This window comes from Pleurodeles waltl, chromosome 9, assembly GCF_031143425.1.
Source record: "Pleurodeles waltl isolate 20211129_DDA chromosome 9, aPleWal1.hap1.20221129, whole genome shotgun sequence".
Taxonomy (NCBI): domain Eukaryota; kingdom Metazoa; phylum Chordata; class Amphibia; order Caudata; family Salamandridae; genus Pleurodeles; species Pleurodeles waltl.
In genome coordinates, this window is record NC_090448.1 from 78,431,560 (window position 1) to 78,448,660 (window position 17,101).

At 43.7% G+C, this 17,101-nt stretch overlaps 1 protein-coding gene across 2 annotated transcripts in view; it reads right to left on the reverse strand.

The window, feature by feature from the left end:
* Positions 1-215: 215 nt before the first annotated feature.
* The window catches only part of LMCD1 (LIM and cysteine rich domains 1), a 313,865-nt gene continuing 296,979 nt past the window's right edge, over positions 216-17,101 (reverse strand). For both annotated transcript variants that reach the window (XM_069206342.1, XM_069206343.1), the window contains exon 6: positions 216-4,036. In XM_069206342.1, the coding sequence (XP_069062443.1) occupies positions 3,878-4,036 (159 nt within the window). In that variant the 3' untranslated portion in view covers positions 216-3,877. The remainder of the gene's footprint in view (positions 4,037-17,101) is intronic.

Here is a 17,101-nt window from a genome sequence, read left to right on the forward strand (position 1 = left end):
GATATAAGTAGTATGTCACTTGCCTAAAGGCTTGACCGCCATCCTGCTTGACTGTACGCACTACCTGGAGGAGACTGCAGTGCGTCACGAGTGACATGATACAGGGAAGCATTTCACATATTGGTTAGTGCTTCAGACAAACTGACAACCACTTTGCTCTAAGAGGACTACATGTTTTAGCTGACTGCGCTTAAATAAAAGACACAAGACTGAAGTATTTGACAATTATTAGTTCAATTTATTAAAATTAAGGAATATTCAATGGCATGCTGATAAACTACAACTCAAGAACATAAGCACCTAATAGTACATGTATTGATATTGTTGCTACAACACTACAGGTAAAACAAGGAAAGAAGCTGGGAAAACATAATGTATCCACCACCCTAGATCAAACAAATGCCAGGGATATCCATGAAACATTAGATGATGCAAGGTTGGATATCAGAGACATACCATTCCCAGTGGGCACCAGAAGGTATGAGGCTTGACAGCTGGACTTTAGACGTTGTTGTACCTTTTGCATTGTGCTCCACCGATAACCTCATGACAAACACTTAGCACAATAGCCTTCCATTATGCACCCGGTGTGTGAGCTTCATGGTTCTTTCCAGTATGAATAGTGGAACCCAGGAGTATCCCTTAGTTATGCCTCGAGACAATAATATGCATGTATTTATAGGTATTTATATATCACAAACCTAGCTGTAAAGCAACAGAGAGCTGTACATTACATAGGGGGCTTGGAGATTAACAAAATCGGGGGCATTAAATTGGGATTACACCGTTACATGTTTCACACATTCCGGCACAGGGAGATTAAGTGATTTGCTCAGAATCACATGATTTTGAAGCTATCACCGAGGATTCGAACCTAGGAATCGAGGTTACAATTGTGGCAGCTTGAGCAGCTAGGCCATATCTCCTCCCCTATATCATTTATGCTTTGCAGGCCTGAAGTTTCTGAACATTAAAGCAAGAACACAATACTGAAAAATAATCAGAATCTATGAAGGGTTAGTGCAAAACTCCCTCACATCTTGTCAAGGAACCATTACTTCAGAGAACTCCTCTGGGCTGCTTAAAATTGTTGCAAAAATGAGATGAAACCCAGACTGAAGCAGAATATTTAACGTCAGACTAGGGGCGATTATGTGCCTCAATGTGGACCTTTGAGTCTTGAAGTTGAAAGAATTCAGACTTCTCGTCACATTGTTCCCTTAAACAAACCTGATATATTATGAATCAAAATAAATCTAAAGATACTTAATGAGGGAAAATACATTCTGGCATTTAATAGTGTGCTGCGAAATGCTTATTAGTGAGTCAAACATTGTGTATTTAGATTCACAGCAAAAAGAGTCATCGAATTGGGGTGTAAGTGATTGCTGCCAGCTCTAAAAAAGAGCATCGTTTGCATCAATATACTGCTTATACACCAGATATGTCTGCCTTTTCCTCCTTAGTGTCGATACAAGTCCCCACTATCTACACTGTGTCTTGACTCAAAATATATATGCATGCCCCTGTTGAGCATAAATTAGCTGATACAAGGAGTTTGGACGTGCCTGTGTATGGCAGTAATGGGACATAACCTGCGGGCCAAAGCCTGAGTTCTCGCACCAGTTCTCCAGTACAGAGATTTAAATCTCCTGAACCCATTACCAGTAAATGACAACTCTTCGAACCCAAGCCCTCAGCATACTCACGAATCAATAGTTGTTGGACAACTTCTCCATAAATCCTGTTTTGCCACTGGTTTACATTTATTAACATAGCTCTACTGGTTGAATAGTTGCAGTAGGGATCTACATGAAACTTGCATGTACAAGGCGCAGGTTCTATTACTGGGAAACCTAAATAAGCCTATAATCATCTGGTGTCATTAAAATTAGTCCTACTGACATGGACAGTAATGACACCTGTTGCTAAAGTGTCGAAAGACATTCCAGTTTGTGGTGTGTAGTGCCACATAAATGATCAATACTGAAAATTTATATTGACAGTTTACAGTATATTTTGATGATATGCTGGTAAAGGGCTTTATCAGACAGGTTTCAACTATCCAGTTGTTTTTTCAATAATATATACATAGATTGAACATGGCAGGGCAGTTAAAATACATGTGGCCAAATAACACTATGTTTGAAACAGTCTTTGCAATAAACATACAACTAAAATGTAATTAGTAGAGTGCATAGGTCAAATTGAACATTATCACCATTGTAAAGCCTAATTATTTGGGGAAATCATTGATTACCGCATCACAGATTTCATTTTATAACCACTTTAAAGAGAAAAAGAACAGGTCCTAGGAACACAAGGACTACTTTGCAAGATGTTCTGTCAGCACACATTTAACCCCCTGTGCCTCTTTTCTACATAAATACCTTTCTTTATAACATCTACATATTAAAATATAGCATGGCTTAAACTACATATGCAGATCCACAAACAATAAAATGCTATTTATCACCATGAATTTGGCAGAGAGGGTCACCTTAACTTACTTTTTAATTAACTTTCTTCACCGCAGCAATTGTAATACATAGAGTAATACACTCAGAGCATCTGCATATACACCATATATGAACTTTGTCACCAAGTTACCATGACCCCAACCCATGATGGCTGTTATGTTGTCAGAGTACTCACTGATGATTTACAGAAACAATGACGAGGACCTAAGTACTGTTAAATTACTGTCCCTCAAAACCTCTTAATCGTATTTCAAAATGGCAGATACCTTGAGCAACATGAAATTTAACAATCTTTAACAGAAATATTCATGTAACGCAGAAAAATGCAGTATGTATGTGTATGTTTGTAGGTGCTTGTGGGGCATATTTAAGAGCCCCTAGCACCACCTTAGCGCCGCCATAGTGTCATTAAAAAAAATTCTCAGGTGACAATAAAGTGGCTTTTTCGACGTGCCATATTTACAAAGTGGTGCAGTGCATGCATTGCTTCACTTTGCAAACCCTTGCGCCACATAAAGTATACAAGAGGGCCGTTCCAGTGCTAGGAAGCCAACAAAAATGGCACATTGAAATTAAACAGATTTCACTGCGCCATTTTTGGCATAATTTTTACAAATAATGCTCTCATAGAAACTTATGGGCCTCCTTGCACTTTGCTACACTAGCATCAAAATGTTTGACGCTAGTGTAGCAAAGCGCCACAATAGCATCATAAAATTTGACACTATTGTGCTAGTGGCTGCCATGGCTCGCCGTATTATGAATTTGGCACACCCATGGTGCCATTAGGTGCCGTGGGGGGGCAGAAAAAGTGGCACATCAGCTCTGATGTGCAACTTTTTCTTAAATATGCGAATTGATATCATCTGTACTTGGTCATTGAAATGTCATGTATATCACATTTGGGTCAAAGTTTGTCCAAATGAAGCACATGAAAACAGGCCACTTGTGCTTCCGGGGGTGCCAGTGTCAGAGGTAATCTTGGTTCTGAGAGCCAATAATTTGGAGCCTAATGCCTTTACCTATTGAGAAGGTCTTTTTACTGAAGGTTACATGTACAGTCCCCAGTAAATTTACATCTATATAGATACAATAAATTAATTAGGGACTGTGCATGTAACCTTCAGAAACATGTTCTTTCATTGGGGTTAAAGCATAGTCCCAAGATCAAGACCCATCTGAAATTGGCACATTATGAGATCTCATTGATGTGTTTTTTTCTCCATGTGCCTCACTTTGATAAATATTGACTGGTCGGAGCTCAAAAAATGTGTCTGCCAGCACAATTGATAGAGTAGACAGCTTGGGCTTTGGATGTTTGCAATTTCTGCAACATTTCAACTGGTGAGCACAGTGTGTTGAGTTATCAGGCAACCCCGCATCATGAAAATCATCTTCTAAGACTGCCTGGCTTGACTGCAGGCTCCACACAGAGGAACATCCTTATCCAGCACGTAAGGTCGGCCGATCAGAAGCTCCTCACAATCGAAGCAGGAAAAGTGTTTCTTGTGCCAAGTCAGTCCTTCTGCCTGCTCATAGTCTTGTGAGAAAATGATCTGTAGAACAAAAAATTATCATATTAGATGCACATCGTCCTTGCTTAATGAAATCTTCTCTTTCTTACCATATTCAAAACCACTACTATCAAATGATTGATGTATCTGGTAGCTATCATGCAATAAATGTTACAGCATACATATCAACATCTGACTGCAAGGATAATTGGCTATATCCAAGTTTGATTGATACCACACTTTGTGTTTCTTCCTGGGCTTCAGCCTTGCATCCATACTAATCATTTTCTTTTTTTGCTCAGGCAAATTGCCATTAGGGCAGGAGCTCACCCACAGGGCTCCTCGATACCCTTGTCTCCACTGACACCCTTAGCTGTCCCTTACAGTAACAACAATCCAATGGCTCCTGTGATATCAACATCAACTATGTTGTGAAAAACTAGTTTGATAGCCCCCAGATTCAATATCATATTTACACCAACAATGTTCTACAGTACAGGATGCTTGCTCTGGCAGTTACCTCTCTGACCATCCACCCCAACGTCTTAGCTAACAGGTGCGTCAAATGGACTAAGGTGATGCAAGAGGAGGGAGCTGGGGATGCAATTATGCAGACCTTCTGCTGGGCTCACCCCATGCTCAACATGATGGCAAATTGGTAGATTCAGACTAAGATCAGTAAACATTCCAGGTGATTTATAATGGACACATAACTTGGGGCAACCTATAGATCTGAACAGCCCAGCCCTGACTTCAACCCAACCTTATTTTCAGGATCAACATACTTTGCGCTCAGGCATTTATCAGAGAGAAACAGTAGGAGACTTTCGAGGTCATTACCCCTGATGAAGTACTCATTGGGGTAGCAAATGTTCTCACATGAACGCCACTGCTGCTCGATACCCTGAGAAACAGGGACAGCCACCTTCAGTGTAGACTTCCCATCATATGACTCAGTACTTAAAAAAGTGTGTCACTTCCCTCATTTGTTTCAATGTTGTCATAACAATTATATGTCTTGTTTAATGTATATTTAACCAGTGATGTAACTTTTTTCCTGTAACATTTGATGCTTATTTAAAATGATCTGTTCTTTTATGGAAAGCACTCATGCCATTTGGGATCTATTTCACGGTATAAAAAAACTGCAAGCAAAAAAACAAATGAATGAAATAAAAAAGTTAATGTTAGAAATTGGGTTTCTGGGTGACGAGGTATGCACCCAGATCAAGCAGGAACCACAATATTTAGTCAGGGTAAGCCACAAACATACTCGAAATTAACCTATGATCTCCACTTGGTAGCTTGGACAGAGCACTCAGGTTTAACTCAAGAGGCAATGTGTAAAGTATTTGTGCAACACCTCAAACAGTAAAACAGTAGAACCAACACACAAAAAGGTGCCACACCTGGTTAGAAAAATGAACTCAATCTAATAAATAAAAGGAGACCAAAACAACAAACATCTGATAAGTAGAACTTGAGTTATACATTTTTTAATTATAAACTGTTGAAAAGTGCTTAGATGCAAAAAGTGCTAACTGGGGCCATCTGTTTATGCCGGTCTGGGACAAAGCCAAAAATTCAGGCTGACCGCGACGTAGCACGGGCTGGCTACATGGACCTCATTCGGCCGGTTGAACCAAAGTACCTTGAATTCTAGTGTGGGAGCATTTCACTGGTTCCGAACCATGCTGTTGAAGAGATGCAGCGGTTTTCCCCATGTAGTCGAGGAGATGCATCAAAGTTCCCCATGCAATGGTGAAGTTGCTTCAGAGCTGAGGGGCAGTGGAGTTAGGGTGCAGGTACCGGTAGCGCCTAGACGATGTGTTGATTCCAATAAGCACAGTGGCTGAGATGCAGAGTTCTGCATTATCGCTGAGGCTGTTGTCAATGGGGATGCAGAAACCTTGCACTAGAGGAAACACCCCATTGCTGCTTCTGAAAGCAATGCACCTGTTTTATTGTGCAATAGCTGAGATGCACCGGTTCTGTCCACACAATGGTGGAGATGTGGTGGTTCTGCAGGAGCAACACCTGAAGATCTACCTCCAAGGGTCCAGCACTGGGGTAGCACCACTTGGAAGGGCAGGCTCACAGCTGGCAGTCCAATTACAGAGTGGTTTGAAGTCCTTTATGTCTCTGAGACATCCGATCAGGAGACTGGACGACTAGCCCTAGGAGTCACTCTGGGTTTTGGGTTAGAGAGTTGCAGGTCCAGTCCTTTTCAACTAGATCAGGAGGGCATCAGGTCAGCACAGCTAGGCAGCAGTTGTTCCAGAACAGCAGTCCATCAGAGTGGCAGTCCTTTTAGCAGCACAGCAGTCCTTCTTCCTGGCAGGGTATCAACAGGTACATACATGTACTGAAGTGGTAGGGTCTGAGGTCCAATTCATATACTCAGTGGTGCCTTTGAAGTGGTGAATACTTTCAAAGGATTATTTGAAGTACACATAGTTCTTTTCTTCCTGCCCTGGCACTATAGGGGGTATGCAGCCATTTTGTGGTGATATGCAGCTAATTTTGTGGGAACATGAAACAACCTGTTCAGGAGTGAGCATGAGACTGTGACCAGCTCCTCTTTCCCATCCCGTCACGGTGGCCCATCATCACACTTAAGATCCCATTTTGTGTGGCTACCTAGAGGGATTACACACAAAGCCCAGCTGTCACCCACCCTGACAAGTGATCAGAGACAGGCTGCAGACACACAGGGCTAATAGCAGGAAAATGCCAACTCTGTAAAAGTCTAAACAAAACCAAACAAATGCCAAAGCTACCACTATTTAACCAAAAACAACATTTCAAATACAATCACACAACTTAATTATTGTGATCCCCTGTTTTTTTAAATATTTCATGGTAAAAAAACACACTATTGAACTGTTCTGCAAAGTAGCTGTCGGGGAAACACCATCTTTATATCACAAATGCATATTTTGGAAAACATCACCATTGAGACACACATAACAAACACTCATAAATGCATATCTTGGAAAATTCCACATACAATAAACATGACTACATGAAGACTAACATAAAAGACACAGACGTAAGTGCAATTTAACATAACAGTTCTGAATTTGAAGACAACCAAAGCGGCACGGGGACAAGTTCCCTTAATAAGGCCCTGTTTAATTGGCATAGAACCTAGGAGTGTGTACAACACCATTTGCTTACTGAAAGACTTCTAACAGGGATCATATTAATTCATTAGTTTAGATGAACGATTCCCTGCAGGTCTATATAAGTCCCTTCAACACAGGCACATTTCCCAGGAATAAAGATCGGGTTGGCATTTAGAACACTGTAAAACGACTCATGTGAGCCTATAAAGCAAAGACCACCATAGCCCCGTCAGCACCTCCAGGCAGCACAGATAGCCGCGTTCATGAGGCAGCACAAACAGGATGGAGGAGACAGTGTTTCTGCCGGACACATTATGCGGTTGCACACCGCCAATGTGACTGTGACGGTCCAACCACCACGCATCAGCAGGTGAATCCAGGGAGTATAAAGGGAGACACTCACCGGAAGGAAGCCTTACACATCCGGCGGAAACATGGAGACCATCACACATGTCCTGCCACTGCTGATGATCATTGAAGGTGCACAAAATCAACGCCACCGTGGACGCAACCAACCGTAAGTACACAAACCTACCTGTGTCATGAAGCTCAACAACAGATCGTCACGCCCTCATCTGCATGACATGGGGGTCACAGTGTGACCACCAAGTGCATGTCTCATTAAGTCCAGGGTCAAAATCATACACAAAGAAGGACACATTCACAGTCACCAAACACCCGCTTTGGGCAGGTCACTCACACTACAATGCAACACTATACAAAAACACACATCTGACTATCAGACACAGGGACAGTTAAGTGTACACAACATTGTGTCACACAACACCAACAACACAGCAACATCACATCTACAAACACAACTCACACGCTCAAATTGCACCCATGCCATGGACTGTCATCGTATTCAACACACATGTATGGATGTGGCATGGAACACTAACACCACTCCCATGAACCAGCCTTGGTATGGACACACACATCACCCACATTGTAACACAATGGAAGGCCAATGGGATGCACAGTAGTCAGAAAGACAAATATCTCAAGCTCAGTATGCAAACAATACCTGCACAATAGGGATGGTGCAGCAGGAGCATTCAGGGAAGGAAGCTGCACTGGGACACATATCACTTTGCACATTCCCCTTAAACAACATTTGCAAGGGAACTGGCCTGTCAGGCACCCCAAGGACAAACAATACTAGCCTCAACTGACATGCCAATCTGCACAATGTGTAAGTGCAAGTCAACAGGGCAAATACAACACCAACTGCATGGGACATACATCTACATGAAGTAGCTGCAAGGTACACACAGCTAAATGGACACATGCACAGGCAAATGCAAACAAAGGTAGCTCAATTCAACACACTTCACGTCTGCACAAACAAAACTAAAGCTGTCACACATCACATAAATCCATAATCTATATCTGGGGGACAAGTTCAACCCCATACATGCTCATATTGGACAACACAAGATGACACACTTACCATACCAAATAGAACACAATGCTATGACACCATAATTGCATTAACAAACACATAACCATACATTCAACAAATACCTTTGTCTTGGGGGACACCAGCACTGCCCACAAAGTCAGATACTGGAAACAACAGCAAATGGATCAGCAATAAAGGTCAAACATACACAAGGGTGGGCAGACAGCACAAGTTAGGTAAAAAAGGAATTGCAGGATAAATGTGTATCCAAAACAACAACAACGTGGGTTCATTTGAAAAACAAACTTGAAAAGTCCAAGGCCATTGGCCAGTTCATAGAGTCTCTACAGGCACATAATTGTGCCGTCACTTGACTCCTAAGTGCCAGTTTGCCTCCACAGAAAGGGGCATCAAATGGGCAGGCAGGCATCTCAGGGATCATCCTTGGGGGTAGTCGGATTTGGGAAGGGTGGGTTTGGGTTTGAGCAGGGTGGACTGCTTCTTAGGAGGGGTGGGCTTATTGGGGGTGAGGGGTATGAATGCTTGCAGGGGGGCAGGTGTGACGGGGTGGATTTGGAGCTTGAAGGGATGGGTTGGGAGGTTAGTGGGGGACTCTTGGTTTTGGGACGGGGTGGAGGGAACAGGGGAAATGGCAAGATCAAACACAAAATGTTTCTTAGGACCACAGGAATGGTCAGCAGAAGGGGTGGGGATTTGGAGGTCAAGGGAGTGGTTATTTCTTGTGTCAGAGTGGGTGTCTTGGGTGTGTGCATGGGTGAGGTATGCTTATGTGTGGGTGGTGTCTGTTGCGTGTGTTAGTATGGGTGTTTGTGGTTGTAGTGGTGGTGCTTGGGATAGGTTGGGAATTGGGGATGGGTGACTGGGAAGAGGGAGGTGGGGGGGGTGGAAGGTGGGGCTGCCATCAGTGTAGAGGCCTAAGCCTGAAAAGATATCTGCAGGAATGCATTTGTCTGCTGGAGTTGGGTGGCCTACCCCTGGATGACATTTGCAATGCTGTCTGACCCACAGAGATACTCCACAGGAGGGCAATAGCCTCCTCACTGAGGGTAGCAGGGATAACAGGGGCTGGGCTAGAGGTGCCTGCGGCAAAGGGGACGCCCACCCTCTAGATTGAGCGGGCACAGCCAACTGGGTGGGGAGCAACAGGGACGGTGGTGCTAGACCTGGGGTGGCAGACACCACCACTAGGGAGTGGCTAATGGAGGAAGAATCCGATGATGTAGATGATGAAGATCGGGTCTCCCCCGTGGCACTCCCCTCACCCTCCAGGCCACTGGGTCCCTCTGTGTCAGTGGTGCCTTGACCCGAGGTCTCGTGGCCAGATGGTTCCCCACTCAGCTGTGCCCTGTCTCCTTTGCTTCACTGGGCTGCAGCTGCAAAGACAAAGAGAAATAGGGTCATCATATTTCCATGATCATACTTAAACAACTGCTCTGATTAGCAAACATTACCATGATGTCAAGTAGGCACCAGCAACAAACTCCACCAAAGTGGCCACACATTTACCATACCATGTGCATGTATACCATATGAATTGTCAACAATTGCCCACAGGAAAATCAGGATGTCACTCAACTACAATTACATTGCTGAAGTTGTGCAATGACAGTAACCATGGAGCAAGTAGGAGACCTCACCGCCTTGAATGCTTTGCCTCATCGGGTATACATCACTTACCTGTCATCATACAATAGTAGGCCAATACCAACTCCATCCCCACAGATCGCACACAAGGTCATGCGCTCTTCTATTTGTCACATACACAATGACACAACATTAAGAAACAATGCTCACAGAACATATGATGATACTAACAACAGTACAATAGACTAGAGGAGGTGACATGAAAACATTCATGTCACACTGGAAATATATCAACAATGCACACTTCATCAAGTGATATTTGCCCCAATGGAGTCCTGCAGGGAGTACTAATGTTGCCCAGGTAGGTGACACATTTGGCATGGAAATGTACACTGTAGACAAAACGTGAAAATGTCAGGGAGATATGTCTCTAAAATCCACAACACAATGAATCAGTAAGTCCCAGGTAAATCGCCACTAATGTCTGGCACCCCTTACAATGACATAGCCTGACTGCATCAGTTGATGTCATAAGTCCCCATGATTTTGGAGAGGGCCAGAGATTTGCAAGTACTTGTAGTAGGCCCTCAACATGTTGGCCAATTGGAAGCTACATCATTGTCTCAATTTTGTTCATGCAAACTCAGATGTCTGTGAATGAAAGGTTGTACCCAAATACATATATTTCCAACATAACTGCAAGTCACTCGATGATGAATACCAACAGTCAGGTCACAAACCTTCCCAGTTCACATCTGCAAAGCACTTTAAAAAGTGATACTACATCAATGGCATGGAAATTCACATTGTGGCTAAAAATCTCTAGACCTACCCATCATGCCTGTTATTGCTACTGAAGTTGTACATGCCAAATGACATGCTCTGATGGGTGAGGGGTGAGGGTATGTGTCAGCCAAAAATCAATGGTAGCACACTGCGGTCTGTGGCACAACGTAAAATGTACCCCCATTGCATATCCTATTCCACACACAGGTTGGCATGCACATATATGTGAGGGAATACAGAAATGATCCCCGCAACACAGGTAGACCATGCAAGAAGTAGCAGCTTACAAATGTGTTTCTTAAGAGAAAGGGACTCATGCTGACATGTAGGCACAAGGAATGTTGGCAATAGTCATTGCACAGAAATCATGTCAAAGGACAATCCCCACTGACCAAGGGAAAGTAGTGATATATAGCTGCACCACAAAAAAATTATGCACTGTCACCTGTATGTGTGCCATCTTCACATTACAGACAGTAGTGAGGCACCACCACCCGTCATATGCTGAAGACATGTAGCCTCTGGGTGGCAGAGGCAAATATACTCATTTCACCATACACATGGCTGAGGACAGTGATCCATTATTATCTTTCCTTTGGCAAGTAACACTGAGGAGGTCAGTTGCATAGATATTACACCCATTACAACAAAACGCAATACTTGATTGATCACTGTACACAGTCATATGTTGTCCCTGGAGAGGAAATTGTTTGTGGATTGTACACAGTTGTGCCCTAGGTCCCTGGGCCAATAGGCAAGACACATCAGTACACACTACATGACATGTCTACACAAACAATCACCCATCTACTGTGCTACACGTGGCTCATCCCTAGTCGTCAAGGGGACCTGTCAGAACCTAACACAGTCACTTGGCAATGTGACAGGCAGGAATATGCCCTGTACTCACCCCGTTGTTTCTGCTGTGCTGTCCTCAAATGTCCATCAAGGTCTGGGTGGGCCACTGCCAGAATGCAGGCCATTAGGGTGTCATGGTCCGACGGGCACCCCACCCACCTTGGGAGGACATCACCAGCTGAACCTCTCCGATCTTCTGCACCCAGCGTCCCAGGCACTCCCACCTCTTGCAACAGTGGGCAATCCGCTGGCTGTGGACCCCCAGGGTCCACACCTTCTTAGCGATGGCTCTACATATCTCCTTTTTCTCATGGGCATTGAAAATGACAAATCAAGAAATAACAATCACAATTTTAGTCATATACATGTCAGAAACACCAAGCTACAACTTTTCAATTTGCTAATACTCCACAGGTGTGAAGCACACAAGCCCAGGGGTATGATACAGGGATATGACTTCAGACATATGTATTTTCTTTTGCAGACTAACCCACTAACCTGCTCAGGGTCTATGCCTAAGCAAGCTTGCGGACATCAGGGAGCCCTTGCTCCTGCAACATGTACTGTGATGTGAGCTACAATGAAACACTACACATCTATATGGCTTTTGAAGGGTAAATTCCTTAGGCCTGAATGGACAAACACATTCACATTCTGGGAGGGTGACTCCCTGCACACAGTCCCTACAGGCCACTGCCACAGTACAAACTTCTCCCTTACACTTGAGTGACAATGAAGGGGCTGGCATGGTGGGAACATAAAGTATCTTTCTAGTGAATGTGTGGACAAGTGGTCTACTAAATGCAGACTCATGTCACTTCAGGGGGTGAGTTCTGTGCTATGTACATGTACCACAACCCAGTCATTTGGACATATGTGCCTTTCCGACAGGGATGGCACAAAATATCCAAAGGCATGCATTGTACAATTTCTGCTATATGACCAAGCAATTGACTCACATATCATGACCTCCCAGGAATCAACACACTGTCTGCACTGTGGGACTGTCATTTGTGTAATAAGTCTTTACAGGACAAATAAGACAAAAGAGCTGTAGGAGTAAGAGACTTGTCATGAGTCACACATTGAAAATGAGGCAAAATGCACATATGGACTAGTTCAATTATTTACCTTTGTAACCATTGCTAATCTATTCAATGGACTGAGGCATTCTGGGTAGGTTTTGTCACTAGATTATCATTTGTCCACATGCCAGGATCTGCTGGTATACAGGAAGTAAGTACCTTTCCACAGTCTTGACTAGGTGCTATAATGGGAGATACAAATGACATGCCATGGTCTGTGCAGGCTGAGCAGGCATAACCTACGTGACATTCCATTTCCATCACTTCCATGCATGACTGCACATCATGTGCCCATCAGCAATTTGGCATGTGGTTTGTGTGCATAGCTGAAGGGCAGAGTTAGTGATGAAATGCTTTCCACAAAATGTTGCAAGGCCAGATGTGGTTTGAAAGATCTGTGGCAACATACATGTTGCTCACATGATTCTCAAATGACTCCTGCCAGATGCATATACAGCTCATGCTGTTATGCACATACTTGTTGCCTAACATTTACAAACATCGTGAAAAAAGATATCAGTGGATGGCAGTAAAATCTCCCTAGCTTTTTATATGCATCCAACACGAGGATCTAGGACCCCAGAATACCTCACACTACACAATGTGACTGAACTTAACAAATGGTAATACCCACCAATACCTGCACTATGTACATCCCATTGATGCCACATAGACAGCAACAACAGGCCCACAAGACGACTAACTGGCACACAAAGGCACATTGTAGCCTGTGAGGATGGAAAGGATGGAGTCAAACAGCACTGATTGTGCCTATGGGATTCTTACCTGCTCCTCTGGTGAGCCAAAGAGCTGTCCATACAAGAGTAGGACCTATTAACAATCCTCTCCAACCTCTGGAGAGAAGGCATGGGTCCTTTCACCTGCTGGATGTGGCATAGTTGCTCCCAGAGGCGGCACACAGCAGCTAAGGCCATGGAGGAATTGCTGGCAGCAGTGTCAGGAGTCAAGTGAGTGAAACTGCGGAACATGGCAGCCACGTCCACCATGTACACGGTCATCACCGCTGGTGTACACAGCCACTGGACCGCGACGGCCATTGGCAACAACGTTAGCCTATGGCTGTGTCCACCGAGGTTGCAACCTCCTACTGCCATGACGACGTCTGTAAGTGATCGTGGGTGGTTCCTAATGTCTAGAGGAGTAGGCCAGGCATCTGCCATTTTGGCAGCCTGAAATGCTGTATTGGACTTTATGAACTGCATCACACCTAAAAAACATTTGATGTTACTTTGCAATTATCCTTATCCTGTATTGCCAAGTAGGTCCTCCTGCTCAAGCAACATTGTAGTATGTTGCAGGGCACAGATGGCATTTAACAGCAGTGCATAGTCCACCACCATCAACGGTCATTTTGGGGGTTGGTATATGCAGTCACATTTTGAGGAGCAATTGTGTTGCACATATTTGAATTTGGTCCAAATTCATGTTGTAATGTTGGAAAACATGGCCAGATTTATGAAAAGTGATGCTGCACCAAGTGCAGCACCACTTTTCTTTCACCCCTTATGACCCCCTAATGCCAATGTGTGTGCTGTATTTAAATTACGGGGCAACATGGTGTTAGTCAGGGGGACTAGCTTCACAATTTTTTATGCTAGCCCGGAGCTTTGCATGACTACCATCAAAAATGTTGATACTAATCCTGCAAAGCACCCAGAGGCACATTGAACACAATGGGAACCTCTTTTGAAAGCTGCAGACTCTAAAAAATGCAGATAAAATCTCAAAGATTCCTTTGTGCCATTTTTACACCCCTCCCCTAGTGCCAGAACGCCCTCCCCCATGCATACATTATGCCTGGCACAGGCATAATGTGGCGCAAGGGGTTACAAGATTGCACTACCTTGTAAATATGGTGTGTTGTTTTTGCCCTTCCAATGCCACATTAGTGTAAAAAAATCATGATGCTAATGTGGTGTTGGAATGGGACTAGGCCACCATAAATCTGGGCCCAGGTGGGTCACATGTGACCCTTGTGTACTTGCCAGCTGGGGTGGGTACTTGATGTCATGTCTATATAGTAAGAAATGCTATGTCACATGATAATCTTGGTATGCAACATGTATGTTGCTGTGGACACACTGACTAATGTTACAAATCATGTCTTGCCATACATAGGCACCCAGGGAGAGGGAGGAGGCGACAACCTCCTGTCTACCATCCACTGCCAGACCTTCAGACCATGGAGCAATGCAACATCATCATGTACTACAGCCTGGATAGGCAAACAATTGTGGACTTATGTCATCAGTTCGAATCAGATCTGATGCCAGCTATTAGTTACTCACGCAGCATACCACTCATTGTACAAGTCATGTCAGTATTGCACTTCCTAGCCACAGGGTCCTTCCAACATACAGTGGCCCTATCTGCTGGTATGTCTCAGCCTATGTTCAGTCTGGTGTTGAGGGATATCCTCTCAGCAATGTTGAAACAGCTAGACACCTAATAGCCTGTTTCTCTGACATGAGGATTTAGCCAATGTTAACGCTGACTTTTATGGTTTTGCCTGCATCCCACATGTGGTAGGGGCCATTGATGGTGCACATGTTGGCTTGGTGCCACCTCAGGCAAATGAACAAGTGTAACGGAACAGAAAGATCTTCCATTCGGTCAATGTGCAAGTTGTCTGTTTTGTGGATCTCTACATTTCACATGTCTGTGCTCATTATCCGGGTTCAGTATATGATCCCTTCATTATGTAGAATAGCACCATCCCCAGCTGATGTCACAACTGCGACCAGAGAGGGACGTGCTGGTTGTTAAGTCATATCTGTCCTGATTATGTGAGGCGATGTCAGGTGCTACAATCATGAAGTGTGGGACTCATTGTTGCACATACATCCCATTCCTTAACAGGAGACTCTGCATATGCCAACCATCATTGGCTGTTGACGCCACTAAGTAAGTCCCCTTCAATGACGCACATGTAAGAACAAGCAGGTAGTGTAGTGGGCTATTGGGCTTCTAAAGGCCAGATTTAGGTGTCTTCTTGATAGGACTAGGGGAGCCATCCACTACTCATCTGGGAAAGTGTATCAGATCAATGTGGCATGCTGCATGCTCCACAAAATCACCCTGCAGAGGAACATCCCATACATCCCAGAGGAGGGGGGAGTCTGAGGTGTCACTGGGTGAGAATCCTGAAATGCTAGTGAGGGTGATAGGGGTGAAATGAAAGGAGCTGAGTTGCAGGAAGATATGAAAGTGTGTCCTGTGATGATATGAATGTGACTGTACAATGAACTGTAGTTGTGAGAATGTATGGAGCTTGCTGTGTTAGAAACAGTTAGGGAGCTGACACTCTGCAATAAACACATAAATCAGTGAAGAATGGAGAAAGAAGCTGTCTGTAAGGTTCACTCAGCTTCCTTTGTCCAAACACTAATAACTAAAAGAAATAAACCCTGATACCATATCATTCCAGGCCCTCTGAGATTTTTCTCAACAGACCCTCCAGCATGTATTCTACCCTCAACGGTGAATGTTACCACTGTGGTGTGATTTCGTGGGTAGCATCATCACGGGGTACCCATTCACTTCAGTATCCTGTTATCCAAATGAACTGAAGGATATCTCAGTGAGAAAATAAGTGAAAGAATGTGAGTTAAAATTACCTCATATCCTAAATTCTTATTTATTAGTGTCCATAAAAAGGACATGGGTAAGATTCAAAACAGGTGACATTGTGAGGATTAGCAATGAATCCTATACAACTAAAATTAAGGTCGACATGTTTCAGCCTAACACGGCCACTCAGGATCCATGGCTTTCACAAGAACTTATTGTTAATTAGATTATCTACAACTTTCAAGTAATCAACAAATTTAGTTGTGATTGTGGTTCAACTAGTGCCACAATATTGGGAGCACAGAACGGAATTCCAATGGGAGCTCTCCATCTATTCCTCCACAGGAAAAGGCCTCTATTTTTGGAAAAGCAATCGAAATCTTCCAAAGATCTCTAATGCCGTCCTGATCCAAGTCATTTGGTGTTACCAATGCTGAACATCACCTGTTTTAAATCTTACTCTTATCCTTTTTATGGACAAGATGCTTCCAAGTTATTTGTGTAATAGGTATGCTTTCAAGCCTATACTCCTTGTTTTATCTATGTACAGGTACCTTCACCATGACAGGCTCATGTGGGCATTTCAGAGTTGTGATATTGGCAGGTATGTGATGCTGTTCTGACAATCGAAGTGGACATGGATTGTCCC